This window comes from Nasonia vitripennis, chromosome 4 (assembly GCF_009193385.2).
Source record: "Nasonia vitripennis strain AsymCx chromosome 4, Nvit_psr_1.1, whole genome shotgun sequence".
Lineage (NCBI taxonomy): Eukaryota > Metazoa > Arthropoda > Insecta > Hymenoptera > Pteromalidae > Nasonia > Nasonia vitripennis.
Genome location: NC_045760.1, coordinates 1,186,122 through 1,206,792, shown reverse-complemented (window position 1 = coordinate 1,206,792; position 20,671 = coordinate 1,186,122). Strand labels below are relative to the sequence as shown.

Genomic DNA, 20,671 nt, shown 5'->3' with positions numbered 1-20,671 from the left:
GCCTAGCCTTTAATATTTCAGCTCTCTCTCTCTCTCTCTCTCGAGTATCCCGGCGGCCTTTACCTCTGATTTTTCCTCGGGAGTATACGCGCGGGGTAGTTTCGCCCTCTCTGTCGTTTTTTTACGGAGCCGCCCTTTGACGCGGGCTTTCTTTCAATCGACCGTTAGACAGGCGCGCTTTATCTCCGCCCGTTCCTTTTTGGCCTATACCGCGGACTCGAGAGCTGCAGCAGCGGCGGCTCTGATGGGGCCCGCAGTAGTAAAGCGAAATTGAAGGCGGATGAGTTTCCTTCCTGTTTGGCCGGCTCGCGTTCGAGGATTTTCTTTGGGAGCTGCTGCTGTAATACCTTTTTTTTTTCTTACCTCTATCCTCGACCCCCCTAGACCGCTTCGAGCTGGCTGAAAGGGACGTTGAGTAATTAAGTGAATAACGCCTCTTTTCGCTTTTTGCAGGTGCAGCCGCTCGGAGCAAAGGCCACTTGATGCGTTGAAGATGCGCCGAGTGCCGAACAACGGTGGGCAGCGAGCCTGCGCCGTTGTGTGGGTGACGTCGAGTATTTTTCTTATCTGCCTCACCGCCGTCGCCGCTGGTACGTATATATATATACAATGCACAACTTGTACACCCCCTCCATTACGTATGCATGAAATTGCAGTACACGCCGAGGGAGGCGGCTGCAATAATCGTGGGATTTATCGTAAACGCGCGCGGAGCCATAAATCGAACGTCGCGCGTGCGCGCGCGCGCACACATACACACACACAAAGCAAGCACGCGGCGCGAGCTTATTGTCTCTCCTCGCGTTGTACCAACTTTTCCCCCCCCCCCCCCTCCCTACGTGGCCATTACATCCGAAGAAAGCTCTATCCCGAGCTTTTTTATTATACCTCTCGTGCGGGATTCATAAAAACACACGCGGATCCGCGTGTACACACGGGCCGGGCTCGTCTCCGCGATTATTTATTGGCGAGCGCGGCTGGTAAATGAAAGTACCTATGTGCCCGCGCGCGCTCTCTCGAAACGTATATATAGCCGTGTACGTGACGCGAATCTCCGAGACTGTCTCGCACGTGTGACGCGTCTCTGTCTCTGCGGCTGCAGTATCGGACGGAAAATTAATTCGACCTTTGACCAGCAACCGCCGCCGCTTTATTGAACTCCGAGGTTTTATCATTGCGTATACACCGCGGCGCTGTTGCCCCGAGCTCCGTGAAAGGGATGTTTGGCGAAATATTTAATGAACGTTTGCGCGCCATGCTCCGCTGCAGCCACCGGAAGATTAACGCAAACAGAACGCGGAACGCGCTGTTTGCGTGGGCGTATTTTCGATGTTGTAAATACGGTTTTCCATTGTCTTATACAGAAATTGTATGTTGCGAGAAATATTGAAAACGTGCGGGGGCCGAGGTCTTCGTTAATTCTCAATTACAGAAAAGCTGCGCAAGCACGAGTCGAGAAAAATCCGCACGAGTCGAGCAGCCGTCACGTTTTTTTCCAGCCGGCTTCGATGCTCGGGGCATAAATAATAAAAAGCGACTGCTGTTCCGCGAGTACATTCCTTATTTAAGCCACGTAAAGCCCGGAAACCTATTTTTCCAAACTCGCTGCTCGTGTCAGCTCACGCCGGCGGAGATCCGGAAAAATTTCGCCGATTCGGCAGGACGAAAAATAGCTGCAAAATGATTAAGCCTTCATTCGATTTTTACTGCGGCATCCCCGTGCCCTCCGACCTCACGTACGAGAATTTCGGCTCTTCTTCCCTCTCTCGCTCTCTCTCTCGACTTTTATTATTTCCTTTTTCATCGGGACGCCTATACCTCGGGGGGAGAGGGAGCCTCCTCTGGAATTCGCGATTTCTTTTCTCCCCCGCGCGCGCCGAGTCTGAATTTTTCTCTCTTCTCCTCGCTGTATTATGCGAGAAGAATTTTCGGAGAAAGGATTATTGAAAGAACGCCAAGAATGCGGCGCATAAATAACGTACGCATTCGCGCGCGATTTCCAATTGTGCGGCGTCGTATCTATTCGACTTTGAGAATTAAAGAATCCACTTTGGTCTCGGTCATTCTTCAATCAACTTTTATAGCCGGCGCGTTAACTGGGCGTTTCTAACATTTATGGGATTTTTCAGACTTTCTTAAGCTACTTACAAAGTGCGGATGATGCGACCTGATTCAACAGGACTCTTGTCGGGATTACGCTCTCCCGGCACTGACTTTTATTAAAGACTGTATTTTTCATTGTAATCAAGCCATGAGAGGGCTCTTATACATACAGCAATGTTTGCCAGTCCGCAAAGTGGCTACTAATGAAATTGAGATTCAACTTTCCTTCTACGAGGCGAAATTGCGTTTGCCAGCGCGCGAGTAATTAGATATCCTCCACTGTAGGGGGATCCTTTATTAACGATATCAGCTGCGCGACGGCTCCCCTCGCGAAATTATATTCGTATATACGATTATAATTTTCCATATGCGGGCGTCTACCTGTATACGTCTGGGCTTAGACGGGGACAGCGACAGGTCGACAACGGCGCTGCTCTTGCAAAGTTCCAGCTCATCTTAACTTTGCTACATTCTAATGCAAACAATTTTAAAACTTATAATGCAATGCGCATGATCCGGCGTGTTACGCGCCAAGTTTCGAATTATTATTATGTTTTCGGCCCATTTAACTTTTGCCCCCGTGCGCGCGCGCGCGAGAGAGAGAGAGAGAGCTGGAGCAGCGAGAATCCGATGCATTATGCGCATCGAAAGACACTTCGGCGTGGGCGTTAAAATTCGTTATATTCACGCATGTGTCGCGGATTAAACGCGAGAACAACAAACAGCATTGGCGCATCGAACGAAATCCCGCATATCGGAACAATCCCTTTTCCTGCCGTCTCTCTCCCACCGCGCGCGCTCGTCGAGGCAAAAGATGCCGCGCGCGAGTATACAGCCGCGCATATGCGGAAATTCCTCTCGACGGATTCGATTAGGGAGGCGGGCTTCGAGTTCAGCGCGCTGCTGGCGCGGAAAATCGAAAGTTTCGAATATCCCGCCGCCGCGGGCGCGCGCGTTCCATTTTTCGCGCGGTAATTTACGGCGACGTTGCGCGGAGCGTCTTCCGAAATTTGATTTGTTGTGCATATACGGTGTGAGCTGCGTTATATGCTCAAAGCTGCGGCGGTCCGTTATAAGGAAGGTGAAAAAGCGGAAGATCAAAGACGCGCGTGCGGTTTTCCTCTCCGCGGCGTTAATAAAAGCTAATATTCATCTCGTCGCGCGCTCCGGTTTCGTTAGCGTAATTATTTTTTTTTTTTTTATATAACGAAGCTCCTTAACCCACACTAATATTTTGTCCGCACTCGGACCGAAAATCGAAGCGTTCTCCGATCCGTATAATAGCCGCGTCGAGTGACATTTGCGCGACATTATCGCGCTGTCTGGCGCTCGCTAAAGAAGCCTTTAATGGAATTCGATATTCCGCGGTATTCATGCGACTAGTCTCTCTTTCTCTCTCTCTCTCTCTCTCTCTCTCTCTCGAGCATCCTTTATGTACACGTATAAAAATAAAATTGAATCCCCCGCCGGCGGCGCTCGCGACACAATGCCTCGCTTATCGGATGTAAACTCGCGAGCGGGAGAGAACGTCTGCTCGCGCGCATTCACAGGAGGTCCGCTGTTTTTGCCGGCGCAGCACAGGGGGCTTTCAGCGATTCTCCCTGCGCGATGCAAACATTCAGCGAGACGAGATGAAATAGAAGGAAAAAATGCTGCAGTGCGGCTTGTTTGCGATATATCGATGCGAAAAAGGGAGCTACGATGTATGATTCGTATATATCGAGGCAAGAAGTGTGTGCTACTCGTAATAGCCCGAGAGCAGCTCACTCCTTTATTTTTATCTATACATCCGCTCTATCTCGGCTCCCGGTGATCGATGACGCTTTACGCGGAGTATATTGTCCGCTCGCCTACTCCCCCGGACCATCCGTCAGCGCGTTACACACAGGCCCGAACACGTTGATCACTGTTTATTATCGCTTTTAGCGAGTCCGCGAAATCAAGTCCGGGGTGCAGTAGCACACTTCGTACTCATATTCGAGGCGACATTTCATAGCCGCTGCGGTGAAAGTCGCGCGCGAAACGCAGTCTCGTTTGAACAACGGGTTTTCGAGCGACTTGCCGCGTGCCCTGGGTTTCTATATCGCGCCATAGTGTGAGCTTTGAACTTTACAGCAGCCTCGATTCGTGTATTGATATACGAAAACGGGAATACGTACTCTTTTTCATCCTCGCGAGCGATACAAATCTCCCGCGGCCTTTTTCGCTCTAACGAACGATTCGAAAGTAAATTTTTCATCCGACTTTTTACGGTCTACGCGCGTTCCTTTTATTACGGCTGTTCCTATCACACGAGCTGGCTTGGTGCGTGTATACGCGGACATTAAGATATGTCGCGCCGAGGATATGTCAGTGCGGATGATATGACGCGCGCTGCGGTGGTTTATGGCGCTTGCGGAGATCCGACCCGGATTCGGACTGCCGAGTACTGTAGTGGGATGGACGAGCGCATCGACGCTCTTTTCCCAGAGATAAGCGCCTTTTTCGTTGATTAATACCTTATACGCTTCGCGGGACATTCGTTAGCGAGTTCCGCCGTTGTTACGAATATAATCCGCCCGAATTTCCGCGAGCGCGATTATTAATCGCGATACATATACATTCGAGGACGTTAATTATCAAAAGTCAAACATCGACGAGGCGCTCTGATTATACTCTCGAACACACCGGCTAAAATCCGTTCTGGCGCTAATGAAATTGCGAGTGGTTTATATCCGCGAACATCGTCGCGCGACTGTATATGACGCGTACGGCGCGTATAAGCGCAGACATAGCTCGAGTTGTCAACGAGATTTCACCTCCTGCAGAGCTGCGCGCGTATTACCTCCTCTCTCTCTCTCTCTCTCTCTCTCGCTCGGGACGAGTATACGACCCTTGGCAGCTACGCTGCGGGTAATAGCTTCAACTAACGTACTTGCCGCGCGTACAAGTGCGCATTCGCCCGTATGCCGTCGCGCACACGCCTAATTGAAATAATACGACTCGATAGCGGCAGTGGGAGCGTAGCGCGGTTAAAGTATAAACTTTCACACGCGCCTGGCTCCTTTTCTTTTCCTTCGGAAAGCGAATATTTCAGCGCCGTACAGGCGTTACATCTGCCGAAATGGACTGGTCTGATTGGACCGAAGACGAGATGAGCGAGAGGGCAAAAAAGCGAGGGCGCCGAGCGAATTTCTTGATCCAATTTATATTTCAGCGCGCGAATTTTCAGGTTGAATTAATGCGCGGATTAAGGCGATTTGTATTACAGGCCCCCCGAGAGCGTACGACCGGCCGGAAAATTGTTTTATCGAATGGCTCGTTCTCGGCGTCGCGGCGGGAGAGATTATATTAATCAGCGCGACTTTTTCAATTTTAACACAAGCCCTCGCTCCCTCTCGAGCATTTGAATATGGTAATCGAGGGGGAAATTTTATTTCGCTCTTTGATTTACGCCGCGCGCTAATAACAAACGGCTTTGTTGCACGCGTGTTTGAAAGTGGAAATCGCTCGCGCTTTCTAAGCGCTTTGTAATTACCATCCGAGTTTCTACCGACGCGAATTTCTCCTATACGAAGCCGAAATTCGAAAAAACGCCGCCTAGGATATAGCAAGATTCGCTTACCCGGCCGCAAGTTTCGCCCTTTAAAGTTCGGATCTCAAGAGAGGGAGGAGAGGCAAAGTTACGGCCGCTGCGCCGGAAAAGAGGCTTTTAAAGTTTCAATTATGACGCCGCTGCCGGAGAAATTTTTCAATGTCACTATTTCACGACTTTGACTTTACGGCTCGCTGCAGTGGCCGAGAGGGTCTAACGCTTTAATTTAATCGAAAATCCCGTAATTTCGAATTTGCCGTAACAGCCGCACGGGCTTTTACTGCGCGCGTGCGCGGAAGAATAATAAATTCGATTTTATCGCCGGCGCTCGTCGTTTTCTCTCTGCTGAGTTTCTCTTCCCTCGCTGCAGAAAGCGCATTAATCTCGTTAACGCAACGCGATCGCAGTAGGCGAGAAAAAAAGAAATCTAGTCTAATCGATCTCCCGAAATCGTCATCCGGTGCGGCAACAATGCCTCGTTTCCCTCCGTCCTCCTCGTCGTCTTTTGCAAACTACTCCCACGTCTTTGGCAAGAGCTGCAAAGTTTCAGCGCTGGTTTAATTACAGGCCGATTCTTGCCGCCTTTGACTTTCCCATGCGTTATACCTCAGCGCGACGACGAGGAACAGCGAGAGAAGAAACACGTCCATCAGCATGCGGATGAGGGAAGCACGACACGGTCGCACTTTCGATAGAAAGTTTCGTCGCTCGCGGGAAAACGAAATTGCGAGTGAAGAAAAACCGGGCGAGCTACCGTAACACCACTCGCTCCTGAAAATTCTTTCTACGAGTATATGGCTGGGGGATTTATAACGCGGAGGAAAAAGTTCTCGCGTGATTTAGCGAAATTACGAGAAAGCTCGCGGCGGCTGCGCTGCGTATGTAAAATTTAGCGAGCTTTCCCGAGGAAAAAATTCATGACATTCATGGCGCAGCGTACACGCATATAAGAACGGAGGATTTCCGAATATGCGCTTTGATGTTGTTATTCATGAACGTGGAAACATCGACCCGACGGCGAAAAAAGTAAAACTCGAGCTTGCTCTCCGGCGGAATTCAAAAGAATACCTCGAGGAATAGTCGCGGGAAAAACACGGTTATGACGGAGAGGGAACTTTTTTCTCGAGCCGACGGGCAGATGTGCGTGCGCGCGCGCACACACGGCCGACAGACTCGGAAAATAGGAAATCTTGATAAATTTTACATTCCGCCACGCGGGCGATCTCTCCCGAGCGATTTTAAACCGATGAATAACACGCGATTCGTTAAGTATGCGCAGTACCGTTTGCTCCGCGTAAACGCCTTTTTTTCGACTAATTGCGCCTCGAATTAAGGAGCTGACGTCCTTTTTCAACAAGACACGATAAAACGCCGGAAAAGTTCCCGTTTAACGCGGTTACACCGACTATACTCTCTCGATCCGAGTTTAAAGGCCAAGTTCGCTGTTTTTCGACGCATATACTGCGCGCACACACAGCGTACACACCTACGCCGCCTGTATTTATATGTTAATGCGGGCGTATCGTCGCGGGAATTTTCGACCGAGCGATGAATAATTCGACGCGAGTTTATGAATATGTACGTGTGTGAAAAGCGTAGCGCGTTTGATACCGCCGGCGCCTTTTTAAAAGTGCATTATTATTATAATGCCGTGGGTCGAATTTTTCGATAATGCGCGTTTAACCAGCGGCGACTGATTATGCAATGCAGACAGGCCGACGATGTAGTTGGAAAAAATGGCGCAATGATAAATCGATTAGCCGGGAACAAGCCGGAAAACAAGCCGGCGCTCGGCTATAAAACATAATTAGCTCGAGTGGGGGCCGGCGGCCGGGGAGAGAAAGAATGGGAGAAAACATCGCTTCGCGGCGCGCGGGTACGTTTTTTCGCTCGATTAATCAATCGAATCTCTGGGAAACCGTCGCTCCACTTATCCCGAGCGCAATCGCGCGGAAAATCATTGTCTCCGTCTCTCTCTCTCTCTCTCTCTCTCTCTCTCTCTCGTCGCTGCAATTACGAAATTGCAGATGGAGTACATCCGCGGCGAGATAGGGGCCTCGAAAAATCGCACTCGAAGGAACTCTGTACAGGTATATATAGGGGCCAACGGCCGAGCAAATCATCGACTCGGCGGCGACGGCGGCGAAAAAGGAGGATGTAAGGGAAACGAGAACGGAAGAGGAGAAAGGAGAGAGGGATTTATATAGTGTAGAGCGGCGCACGTGTGGAAGGAGGCGAAAAAAGGAGGAGGATGAAAAGTGTCCGGGGCATACGACGCTCTTTGATATACACACGCGCAGCACAGCGCGCGCAGGTATACGCGTTAGCGGCTCGCGCGCGAGAGCTAAGTGTAGTAAGTGTGGCAGTAGGATGCGAGGAACCGTTAGGCGGACTCCGGGGCATTTTTATTATTTCCACGGAGCTCGAGCGCTACTCTTTCTCTCTCTCTCTCTCTCTCTCTCTCTCTCTCCTTGGCGCGCTCGCGAATGAAAGGCGGAGCGCGCGCTAATATCCGGCTCCGCTGAGCCAAATATCGTCGCGATGACGCGCGTGTCATCCTCGTTTCTCTCCTCGATCTCCCTTTACGCCGATTCTACGGCGTTTCTCTTTTTTTCGAATAATTCGCCGCGCGAGATGGCCTGGGAATGTAATCGATCGCGACACGCAGTCGTATTTATATTAATATTATAAATACACAGCCGTGAGTGAAATTTCCGGAGCGGAAATCGAGAGAGCGCTTCCGCTTCTCGCTGATTGAATTCGAGCGCTCGATATAATACGTCGAGATTTCGAGGAAGACGCGCCGCAGCTGGAATGCGGATCGAATTCCCGGCAACCTTCTGACGCGCGTCTCGCTGTTTTCACGTTCGCTCGAGAAATTATGTTACATCTCGCTTCGGCATCGCCGAACTAATAACGCTCCGCGGCGTAAAGTCGCCGTCATTACACGTTATACGTGCGCGCGGCCGTAAAGGCCCCGGCGGCGGCGGCGGCGGCTTCAATTAATAACGCTCTTAAAATTTGACGCACTATATAATTACGCTTATTTCGCGTCCGCTGTAAAAGGCGAAACTGGCGAGCGCGTAATCGCCGAGAGTTACCCAATGCAGCTCTTTACCGACGCTTACAGCCGCCAGACTCGTAATCGCTCGGCTCGCGGAAAAAGGTCATAATCCCCGCGGGACGAGATAGTAGTAAGGGTCGGACACGGCGAGACATCGATGACTAACGCAACCCTCGTCTTTCTCTGTTCCAGGCAATGCAATAACCCGTTCGGTGGGCCGCTGCCCGGCCTACGACGAGCAGAACATCTGTCCGGCCCGCTCGGCCGCCTGCAAGTCCGATGGCGAATGCCAGTCTCCGTCGGAGCGCTGCTGCCCAACGGCCTGCGGGGACCGCTGCGTGCCCGGCGAGCTGACGGGCTGCGAGCAGCTGGCCCTGGCCGCCAGACGGCGCTCGCGGGCTCTGGGCCCCGGAAGCCCGGCCCAGCTGGTCCCGCGCTGCGACAACGTCACCGGCGAGTTCGAGCGGGTCCAGTGCGACCCCTCGGGCGGCTGCTACTGCGTCGACGAGTACGGCGGCGAGGTTGCCGGCACCCGGGCGCCGCAGCGCCGGCTGGTCGACTGCGACAAGCCCAGGCTCTGCCCGGCGCACTCCTGCCGCATGCTCTGCCCGCTGGGATTCGAGGTAATTCATCGGGCTTTGTTCGCAGCCACGGGGGAGCGCCCGCGCAGCGCTCTCTTCTTCCGCTCCGCTTTTTTTCCGGGCTGATTCGTCATGCGCTCGCTCCTAATTAACCCGGGGGATTAGCGCGCGCGAAATTAGGCCGCTTTTTCTCGGCGCTCGAAAAAGCTGTCGGGGCGAGATTGATCGTCCCCCCCCCCACTCCCCCCCCTTTTTATTGGCTGCGGAAAAAAGTCGGCGCGGATTAACGGGCGCGCTCGTTCTCCGCATTTTCCGGATGTTTGGCTGATCACTCTCGACTCCACAGATCGAAGCCAAGACCGGCTGCCCCAGGTGCGAGTGCCGCGACCCGTGCCGCGGGGTGAGCTGCCCCGGACTGCAGTCCTGCGAGCTGATCGACGTGCCCTGCGCCAGGCCGCCCTGCCCGCCGATCCCGAGCTGCCGCAAGGCCAAGTCCATGGCGAACGTCTGCCCGGCGGGCGAGCCCCTGCAGATCAGCGACTCGGCCCGGCCGTTCCTCTGCGGCGACAGCCCCGGCAAGCCCGACTGCCCGCCGCTGTACCGCTGCCTCGTGGAGCCCGGCCAGGAGTACGGCGTCTGCTGCCCCGCGAGCAAGGAGCTCAAGCGCGCCGGCAGCTGCCCCGCCGACGAGCCCGAGCACTGCGGCAGCCCCTGCTCCCACGACCTCGACTGCCCGGGCCCGCAGAAGTGCTGCGCCAGCGACAAGTGCGCCGCCAGCGTCTGCGTCGCCCCCAAGGGCCTGAGCGCCTGCCACAGGAACAGGATGCTCGCCGAGCTGCTCAGCATCTCCGAGAGGCAGGGCCGGGGCTACGTTCCCCAGTGCTCCGAAGGTGAGTCGCTCTCTCTCTCTCTGTTTTTTCTCTCGTGGAAACGAAATTCGCGAGTTATTAAGTCTGCGAAAACACGCAGCGGAGTTTCTCTGAAAGTTTACCCACATCGCAGCGGCGCGCGGCGTACGCCCCGGCTCTTGTTGATTCGAAAAAGAATTCCAGCAGCGGCTCTGTTTATTCTCCGCGAGTCTCTTGCTCCGGCATTTTTCATCAGCGGTGTACAGCTCGGGCAATAGCAACGTCGAATGTAGAGACGTGTGCAACGGGTAAATTGCGGGCCGACGTTAATCCCGCGGATCGAAAACTGTCAAACTCGCGCTATCGGATGGCCGAAGAGTACCGGCGTTCTTATCAGCGGCAGTTGCAGCAGTACGAGCGCGTCTATCGAAAACCATTATTTCTAGAACTTGGGGCTGCGGCGCGCTTTGCCTTTATTCTTGAACATTTTCCAAGATTGAAACTATGAAGCTCCGGCGCGCTCCTTTTGCCGCGAGATTGCATCAATGCAGTATAGCTGGGCGAGCGGAAAAATGCTATTCCAAAACCGTACACCGTGTGCCGCCGCGGCAATTTTGAAAGGAGCGCATTGAGCGAGAGCTCCTTGAAGATTCTCCTCTAGCTCCGGCGGAGGCTTTTTCCCCCGAGAATAACGCGGCATTTTTATCTTCTCCTCCTCGTGTTCAATTATGCGTTTCGCTGATCTTCCGGCTAGATTAGGCCAGTGGGCGGTAAATTTTTCGCCTTAATTAATGATCCTTAACGCGAGCCCAGCTGACTTATCGGCGAACTTTTGGTATCGCGCCATTAAAAAACAATTTCGGCGTGTAATAAATTTAATGGAGTTAAGATGTTACTAAAACAGCCGCCCGCTCGGCGATATAAGACGCTCGACTGGCGAGGCGCCAAGTAACGGGGCGTTGCACCTCCGGCTTATACACCCTCTTCTCGCCGGGTCATCCTGCGCGCACGACCACCATATAATTACGAGAAATATAATAAAATTATTAGCTGCTTCGCGGAGTTTTAACGGAGATTAATTATCGCGCGGTCGAGTGCTAACTCCGCCGCTGAGGGATTTTTAATTTTCCTCCAGCAGAGGCTCTATTTTTTCTCCGCTGAGAAGGAGGGGAAAAAAAAAATTCTTTCATTTCCTCGCCTTGTCGAGCGATAAACAAACGCTCGGCGAGTGGGCTGAATTAGGAAAAAAGCGTAAACGCGCGCCGCGCCAAAGATAGCCTATGGTTGTACTACTACAGTAGGTGCGCTCAACATAATTAAAACAAAAGGCCCGCGGAGTCTCAAAACCTCCGGCATCCAGTTCACTTTATGCCCGCGCGGAGAGAACAACGGAGAGAAAGCGAGCTTATGTATACGCGGCAGCCGTTTGGAGAGCAGCCCCTTTCGCTCGGCTGCTTCGGCTCCGTATGTACGGTATACACGCTATGGCTTTTAGAGTCTAGTCGAGCCGTCATAAACCGACGATGCAGCAGCGTATTTACAAGTGTTATAAAAGACAGATATGGCGCCGCTCTGCGGAAAGCTTGATTAAGACCCATTGTGCGCTCTGCATCATCGCGCCTGCAGTCGCTGCGCCTTCCTTTCCCGTGAGCTAATTTGTTTGCTCCTGTTAATTTAGTATGCGCGCCTCGCGTTATTAATTGAAAATAAACGCCGGGAATTATGTCGGTCGCGTGCGCTGCTGCAGGTATTGCTGGATAGTTTGACGATGGTGGAAACATCGCTTGATTGAATCATCGGTTTAATATCAGTCGGCGAAACTCGAATTTCGATTACTAACTAAACCGCTGCCCAATTGCGAACTTGATGGGGGAACCCGATGCTCGCGCTCCTTTATCACCTGATAACCTGAAACTAATCGAAAAAGCCGGGCTAAAAAAAATAAACACGGAAAAACTCTCCGGCACAAAAGCAGGGAAAAAAAAGCGTACGACTGCAGTAAAATCTCGATATTCCATATAAAACGCGCGGCCCGCCATTCGTAAAAAGCACTCTACAATAAAGCAATACGTCGGGAGAGTAGCGGGGAAGCTCAATCGAATTCAAAAGACTCGGCTGGCACGTTCCACACACGCTGCCGTTCCGTGTGCAGTACATATATAGAAAGCTCCTGCGCTACCAGTCGTAAAGCTTACGCCTCGGCCAATAAGTTTTATAAGCCGTTGCAGCGAGCGAACGTGCCCGAAAAAGCTCTGCCTTTGAAAAATCGCATTTCGCTGGCTCGAGAGAGAGAGAGAGTGAGAGAGAGCAGAGCGACTGCAGAGAGAGGAAATTAGCCCGGCAGCTGTCGACGGGATTTTCGCGATCTTTCGCGCGTCGTTTACGTCCTTTCAGCTTTTCGCGAATTAGCCCGCGATTATGCACGAGCTTTCGAGAGAGAGAGAGAGAGAGAGAGAGAGAGGACGGCTCGTAAAGGCCAAATTAATTTCGCCGTGTATACGGGGAGGTGATGCGCATTCGCTACTGCTCTCCCGCTCTGCATTGGAGTTAATATTCAAAGAGACGCTTATACACCGTTTCACGGCGCGACGCTTCATTTTTTATTCCTTGATTTATGCTCCGGCGCTGTACAGTCGAAAATTCCGTCATTTTTTCCGTCTTCCTCTTTTCTGTACATCCCTTTGTCCCCGAAAAAAAAACGATATATTTGTATCAACGGAGAGAGCTGGGGGAGGGGGGGGGGGGGAGGCGTATACGAGAACGAAGTGTCGCAGAATTTATGGCTACGGAGAGAGTCAGCTCGAGCGTGAATTACGCGGGGATTTAGAAAAACATTGCGCGCTGCGCTCGCTATTATCGTGAAAATGCTCATCGTCCTCTCACAATGAAAATGTTTATATTTCCTCCGTCGGCTGTGTATTTCCGGCTCGTATAATGAGACGTGACAAGCCTAGAGAGGCGTGAAGCGCGAGATACGGAATTTTAAAAGAATTATATCGCCGGTGAAAATAATCCCCGCTGCAGGCTGGCATTGAGAAAGATTAAAAAGACAAAAGCTCGCTCTCGTTTCCTGAAAACTGATGGAATCATTGCTTTTCGGATCACGATTTCGCGGTACAGCCACACACAGGGCTCTCAATGGAGATCCCGCCGCGCGCTGAAAGCGGATCTTTTTGAAGTTTAATTAAAGCGCGAATCCCTCTGCGGCCGAAAGAATTCCTCCGGCTGTGTGTTTGCACTATCTCTCGCTCTGCTCAAGAAACAGAGGACGAGCCGAGAGAGATTACTTTTGACCAGGAAATAATTCAGCGATATTCTCTGTTTACATCAACAGACGGCGAGTACGAGCGACGCCAATGTTCCCGCAACGGACTGGTCTGCTGGTGCGTGGACGCGCTGGGTCAGAAGGTCAGCGGCTCGATGGGTCCAGCGGAGAAGGTCGACTGCGAGAAGTCGACGGTAGCCCCTACGAGCTCCGGCCAACCTCGATCTCTGCCCTCGTCCGGCTGCAGACTCCAGCAGTGCGCCCAGGTCTGCCAGTACGGCTTCAAGACCGACGCCGACGGCTGTCCCACCTGCGAGTGCGACGACCCCTGCCAAGGGTACGTACACAGGTTTTTCTGGGCCCGATCGGCTTTTTGCCGCGTAAACATTTTACGGGCATATCTTATCGAGTGCGTCAATTACAGGCCTGTACGGAGAGATATATGAGCGGCACGTCTCCTACTCCCTCGAGAGATTACGTACAACGCGCTCGTAAAGTGCCGTGTAGCCGCCCCGCGCTCCGCGTGAAATATATTTTCTTCTCGCTGTGCGCGGAAAAATCGAGATGATTAAAAAAACGCTGCGGTACAGCAACCAGGTCAGACACGGGGGAGATACTTTGCCATCGTAGAGCCCGGCTAACTTTGAGAGCATTTTTTCCCTGAACTCGGTTACACGCCCGCTGAAGGATTCTTTATCCGCTAAATGACTGCAGCGCATATATATCATGTCTTATGCATACTCATATATAACTTGTAAAAGAACTTGGCGACCGTTGCAGGTACCCCTGTCCACCGGGTGAGGAGTGCGTGCTCCGCCGCGAGGACGGCTGCCCGGACTTCCTGTGCCCCACGAAGCCGGAGTGTCGTCTGCGACGCAGCTTCGGGAACCCCTGCGTCTCGGGCTCGCCTCTGAGCGACGATGAGGGCAACGCCGTCATCTGCGCGGCCGGCAACAGGACCTGCCCGCAGAACCACAGCTGCAGCCCCGTGGCCGAGGCCGAGCAGTCCGTCTGCTGTCCCATCGTGCCGCCGCCAGCCAAGGAGCCCACCAGTGAGTAAACGCTGATTCTTTCGAAACCGCGTTAAACCTGCTCATATAACTCGCTCTTCTTCCCACAGTGTGCGAGTACCTGCGCGACTTTGGCGAGCGAATGGAGGGCACGAGAGAGGGCATGGCTCTGGCGATCCCGGCGCCCCAGTGCGAGGAGGACGGCTCTTACCGCGCGCTCCAGTGCCAGGAGAAGAACTGCTCGTGCGTCGACGAGTACGGCGCGAGCCTCAAGAGCCCAGTCGAGCCTGCCAGCACCGACTGCGCCGAGCTCCGGGACCTGCTCAACCTCTGCGACGCCTTCAGATGCAACCTCACCTGTCCCTACGGCTTCGAATTAGGTGAGAGGGCGATATACGGGTCAACCGATTTGCGTGCAAATTGAACGCGCCCGGCCCTCGCGCGCGCCTGTGTCTATTGAAATTCATAGTATGGAAATGAGCGAGCTTTTTTCGCGCGCGGCTAATGTATTCTTAAAGAGGATGATTTATATCGTCGCGAGCGCGGCGGAGATTAGTCGTCGTTGATTTTCACTTAATTTCAGCCTCTCAAGCTCTCTCTCTCTCTCTCTCTCTCTCTCTCTCTCTCACGCGTTATATTTAAAATTCGCTTTTCACGTAATCCGCTCGAGCGCAATTTCGCGACGCTATTTCCAGCGTCGTAAATCACATCGGCAGTCTCTCTCTCTCTCTCCCCGCGTTCGCGTCTCATTAAGACCGGGGAGAAAAGAAATTCCAGCCTAATTACCTCGCGTCGCGGGAAAAGTACACACACACACACACACACACACACAGAGTGTCATTAAGCCCGAGCTCGTTCGATTACAGACGCAGCGGGATGTCGGCAGTGCCGTTGCCGCGACCCCTGCCAGGAGGTGAATTGCGCGCCGAACGAGGCCTGCACCCTCGTCGACGTGAACTGCGGGCCGGGCCAGTACTGCCCATCGGTGCCCGCCTGCCTGGCCATCAAGCCTGGACAGTGCCCCTACCTGGTGCCGAGCTCGTCCAGCTGCGAGGTGCTCTGCAGCACCGACCAGGAGTGCACCGCCGGCGACAAGTGCTGCTCCACCGGTGAGTAAACGAGGTGACGAAAAATCGATGAGGATCGATTGAAAATCAGCGCATTGTTGTCCGAGCGTCGAGGGGACAGCGGCGGCTCGCTGCACAATGCGCCGGGAATTATGTTGCGCATTTGACGCGTCGCGCGATTGTCCCGATTGTCTTCGGCCGAGGTCGGCTGTCTCTCTCTCTCTCTCTCTCTGCATCGCGCTCTGTACAGTGTGATTTTTCACTTTTTCGAAAACTCGACTCCCGTTAGCTGGGCATGACAGAGAGCGAGTTTCTCAGGCGCGATTCAATTACGTCCGGAGAAAAAGGGCTTTTATTCTCTCAAAGTCTCGAGAGCGGCGCGAGCCTCCTCGCGCTCGCTGACATAATTGAATTCGGAGAAAGGGACCTCTTACGACACTATTGTCACTGCCTGAAACCATTATCTTTCGAGTGCGGCCTGAAACAACAAGCTCTATGGACACGTTCCCCGTATAACGAGCGTATGCGGCTTTCTTCCGCTCGCTATTTTCGCCCGACTAAAGCGGGACTGTTCCACTGACAGGCTGCGGCACGCAGTGCGTCTCCCCGGTGATGGCGACGGCCTGCCAGCACGCCAGGGCCGTCGCGGAACACGGCGCCCGGGAGTCGGGTGAGCCGGCCCGGCGAAGCTACATCCCCCGCTGCGACGCCGACGGACAGTTCGAGCCGGTGCAGTGCCACGCGGGCATGTGCTGGTGCGTCGACGAGGAGGGCCGCGAGGCCGCCGGTACCAGGGTCGTCGAGGGACTGCTGCCCAAGTGCGGCGCGCCCCAGAGCTGCCCGGAGGTCGACTGCGGCCTCGACTGCCACGACGGACTCGAGCTAGATCCCACCACCGGCTGTCCGGTCTGCGCCTGCAGGGACCCGTGCAAGGCCGTTACCTGCCGCGGAGAGAACGAGGCTTGCAGGTATGGCTCCGCTGATATGGTACGCGCTCTACTCGAGCTTAGCGGGCAGTCGTGAAATCGGGACGAAGCAAATTTTTTCCCTATTCACCGGAACAATGCGGCCGATATTTGCCAGAACCGGCATTCTGCACAATAGAGCATACGCGCACGCATCAGCGCACCCGTCGGCTGTATTATTTTCGAATTACGCGATCGAACAGCTCATCGCGATATGGCTGTTTTTATCGAATTCAACAAACGCATTTTTAATTTAATCCGGAAAAGCTGTCGGCTTTTAATTCTCTGCTCTGCTTTTGTCGCCGAAAAAAATGTTAATTAAAACGTACGCCCGCGCGCGCGAAAGTATATATAGGTATACGTATAGTGCCAGGCTTCACTTGACCCACTGTGCCAATTACTCTCGACCGAACAGTAGTTCGAGTCTCTCTACTTTATGCGAGCTTTTTCCGAAAAGCTCTGCTGCACGGGCAATCAATTTTTTCAAGTTTTTTTTTCTAAAAAATCGCCCCCTAAAGCTTTGACTTTATTCCTCGAAGCTTTTACAGGGATTCGAATGGAACTTGTTTGCAAAAAGCCCGCGAGTCGTCGGAGCCTTAATTTCCGTAGTCGGATTTTTTGCGAAAAATGCAGCTCGTGTGCTGCGAGTAATTTTAAGCATCACTTAAAAGCTCCTCGTGAGAAACGTCGAATGCGCATACGCGCGCGCGGTACATTTGAGAGCGGGTCGCATATAATGATAATAATAGTTAACGAGTAATCGAGAATTCAATCGAAACGACAATCAATCCGCTGGCGAGCGTCAGTTTCGGATATAGAGAGGCATCAATTCGAAATGGTAAATAAACATCGCTTCCCGCTGTAATTAACCGGCGCGCGCGAGTTGGAGTAATATTCGTCGGTATGGTGCCCTGTACGCGGTTGCAGTAGTGCACAACAATGGCCGTCGATGAATTATTATTCTAAACACGGCTCTACCTCTGCGCGCAGAATGGTCGAGGTGGCTTGCAGCGCGCCGCCCTGTCCGCCCGTCCCGGTCTGTCTGCCCAAGAAGGAGAACCCCTGCCCGAACGGCTCGCCCCTGCTGGTGGAGGACGGAAGTCCGGCGACCTGCGGACCCCACGGCCAGAGCTGTCCCTCGACCCACAAGTGCGAGCTCTCGCCGCTCGACGAGTACGCCGTCTGCTGCCCCAAGCCCCGAGAGGTCTGCTTCGAGCCTCCGCGCAAGGCCCCCTGCCCAGCCCAGGACGTTCACCGTAGAAGCGCGAACGAGAGCAGCGAGCGCTGGTACTTCGACTCGGAGATGAACGAGTGCCGCAAGAAGGAGGACTGCTCCGCGGGCTACAACGACTTCTCGAGCAAGCTCGTCTGCGACACCGTCTGCCCCGTGCTCTCCCAGTGCGAGAGACTCCGCGAGAGGAACCTCAAGACCTCCCAGAAGTACAAGCAGCCGTCGTTCCTTCCCAGGTGAGTTGAGGCGTGATTGTCGGACCCCATGAAACTTGGAAAGATCTTTCCGGAGCCATTTACAAGGACCCTCCCCCCCCCCCTCTCTCTCTCTCTGTCCCCAGGTGCAACCCCGACACCGGAGCCTGGGAGGCGGTGCAGTGCCTCGAGCACGTGGGCGTCTGCTGGTGCGTGAACAAGAAGGGCGAGCCGATCAAGGGCTCGCTGACCCGCGACGCCGAGCCGAAGTGCAACTTCCGGCAGGCGCGCCGAGGCCGGGGCGGCGGCGGCGGCTCGGCCAACCTCGAGATCGACGCCGAGATCAAGGCCTACATGGAGAGCGCCTTCCTGGGCCTGTCGGCCGAGGGCAAGGAGATCAACAAGGTGCTGGGCAGCAGGTGCCAGGCCATGCGGGAGCGGGGCTTCGTGCCGGCCATCTGCGACAAGTACGGCAGGTTCGAGCCGACCCAGTGCGCCGGCGAGACCTGCTGGTGCGTCGACGAGGCGGGAAATCAGCTCGTCGGCTCCGAGCCCTTCGTCAAGGGGACCAACATCTGCCGTGAGTACAGACGCAGAGAGAGTTGCCCTGCGCAGTCTCGCAGACCGTCTGACGAAAACGCCGTTTCAGTGCCGACCCCGGTGGAGGCGGTGGAGGTGACGCTGCACTTCCCGGGTAGCTTCCTGCCGGTCGAGGACGAGCCGCTCTTCGCCAAGGAGGCGACGGACTTCCTGCAGGGCCTGGGCGCCAGGCTGAAGGACGGCGTCCAGGTGGAGATCAGCCAGGAGTCGATAGTCCTGGCGTTCGAGGTCGTCGGGCCGAACAAGGTCGACGTGGCCTTCCACCTCGAGGAGCTGACGCGCATGCAGAAGCTCAGCGTCCTCGGCTACCTGGCCGACGCGACCACCTCGAGGTTCACGCACCGGGTCACCGCGGGCACGGCCAACAACCGCGTGGTCGCCCTCGAGCAGCGGGAGATCCTCACGGAGCTCGAGGCGCCGGTCTTCCAGACGGCCACGCTCGTCCTGGCCGCCGCGAGCGCCTTCGTCATCAGCAGCCTGCTGATCCTCCTGGTGCTCTACCGGAAGAAGGTGAGAGAGCGCCCGAGAGAGAAGAATATGCGTATAAATTTTCCACTCAATGACCGACGCTCCCGATTTCGCAGATGAAGATGAAGGACTCGACGGAGGCCATGTCGGCGGACCAGCACTTCCTGGCCTACAACAGCCAGCCGGTCTACGTCATCTCCGGCGCGGCCGAGGAGAAGGAGAAGGAGGCGATCGCCACCAGTCACGAGGTCGTCCCCAGAACGTCCGAGAGCGTCGGCTGAGCGTCTGCAGCTGCAACGTCATTACGCGCCACGGCCCGTCTCACACTTTCGTCCAATTTTCTCTCTCTCTCTCTCTCTTATCTCCCCAACCCCCTTTTTCCCAATCGATATCTCTCATATCTCTCACTCTCGTTCCTAGACCGCACTTCCATAATGATGCGCGTTTTAGAAAGAGCGAGCGTCTGCTTTTGACGGGATCCCCGAGTCTTGCACACACACTCTGCGGAGGGGGATTGCGAAAACCGTGAGCCGCCGCAAAGCCGCTTATCTGTGTGCGGCCGTTATCGGCCGTCGCGAGGCGCGCATTCATGCAAATCATACGATATCGAGCAGACCTCGGGGATACTTGTATACCGAGTTTTTTCGCATACATTATACGAGCGCGGCGCGCGATAAGGGAATAATAATAGCGAAGACAAGAGGCGTCGTCGGCGGGCCGAGAAGGAGGCTCTCCTCCTCGTCGCGTCGACGGAAGAAGGAGGAAGAAGCCGCGTTCGATGGTCCCCGCGTTCATTGGGCGAGCGGGGATCTTCGAACGCCGACGCGTCAGGGCTCCTCTCTTTTCTCACACTTGGGAATGTATATATTATATTTATTAGACTGCACACCTACGGCGCGTATACTTAACTGTTAGACACACGCACACACGGCGACTCGAGATTGATCCGACCTTTGATGCGCACAACACTGCATAGCGTGCAGCCGTCGCTCGTGTATACCCGAGAGACTTTTTGTATCGCTTTTTTTGGTACGTATCGTTTGTACGACGACGTTTACACTCCGTATATAGCGAAGCGACGCTACATCTCTGTTGTATGCCCGCAAAGTTCGTTTATCCTGAGTTTCGCGCTAAAACACGCAGCGAGCAAGTTTGCCTTTTTTGTACGATGGATTTTTCGATTCAGCGATATATTATGTATCATCCCCTAGCTCTCTATCTCTCTGGAAGAAATTTTTTTGTACAGTTTTATGTGTAGTGTGTAACGTAGCAATAAGTACGGAAGGTAGGATATCTCTCGGCTCATCAGTACCTAACAAGCCCACTCCCCGACCTCCTCGTATATACACTTATATGGATATAGTAATACCCGCAGCATCAGCTATATATACATATAGACACATTATATAGGGAGACGAACGAAGGTTCGTACGAATCGAGGCAAACGCGAGAGCGCCGAGACGCTTAGCCACTGGTGCGCACATAATGTTGAACTTGTGTTGCGCGCGTCAAAGCGACGGAACTCATCCGCGCGCCCGCCCGCCCGCTCGAAGGGTTGCAACAATCGCTGCGCGGATCGACTGCATGAACGACAAAATACAAGTAGAGTATAGCGATGTTAATTTATTTATTTGACTAACCCTTTAACATAATTTCAATAATAAATACACGAAAAGAAACAAAAATTCAGTGCGTTTTTCT

The 20,671-nt window shown here is 53.8% G+C and overlaps 1 protein-coding gene across 2 annotated transcripts in view; it reads left to right on the top strand.

The window, feature by feature from the left end:
* LOC100123104 (kielin/chordin-like protein) overlaps positions 1 to 20,655 on the top strand; it is a 38,949-nt gene extending 18,294 nt beyond the window's left edge. For both annotated transcript variants that reach the window (XM_031928494.1, XM_001606662.5), the window contains exons 2-13: positions 454 to 590; positions 8,934 to 9,364; positions 9,669 to 10,212; positions 13,505 to 13,772; positions 14,216 to 14,487; positions 14,556 to 14,825; positions 15,312 to 15,554; positions 16,096 to 16,480; positions 17,468 to 17,944; positions 18,049 to 18,482; positions 18,552 to 19,012; positions 19,087 to 20,655. In XM_031928494.1, coding sequence (XP_031784354.1) covers positions 494 to 590; positions 8,934 to 9,364; positions 9,669 to 10,212; positions 13,505 to 13,772; positions 14,216 to 14,487; positions 14,556 to 14,825; positions 15,312 to 15,554; positions 16,096 to 16,480; positions 17,468 to 17,944; positions 18,049 to 18,482; positions 18,552 to 19,012; positions 19,087 to 19,251 — 4,047 coding nt within the window. In that variant the 5' untranslated portion in view covers positions 454 to 493 and the 3' untranslated portion in view covers positions 19,252 to 20,655. The remainder of the gene's footprint in view (positions 1 to 453; positions 591 to 8,933; positions 9,365 to 9,668; positions 10,213 to 13,504; positions 13,773 to 14,215; positions 14,488 to 14,555; positions 14,826 to 15,311; positions 15,555 to 16,095; positions 16,481 to 17,467; positions 17,945 to 18,048; positions 18,483 to 18,551; positions 19,013 to 19,086) is intronic.
* The last annotated feature ends 16 nt before the right edge of the window (positions 20,656 to 20,671 follow it).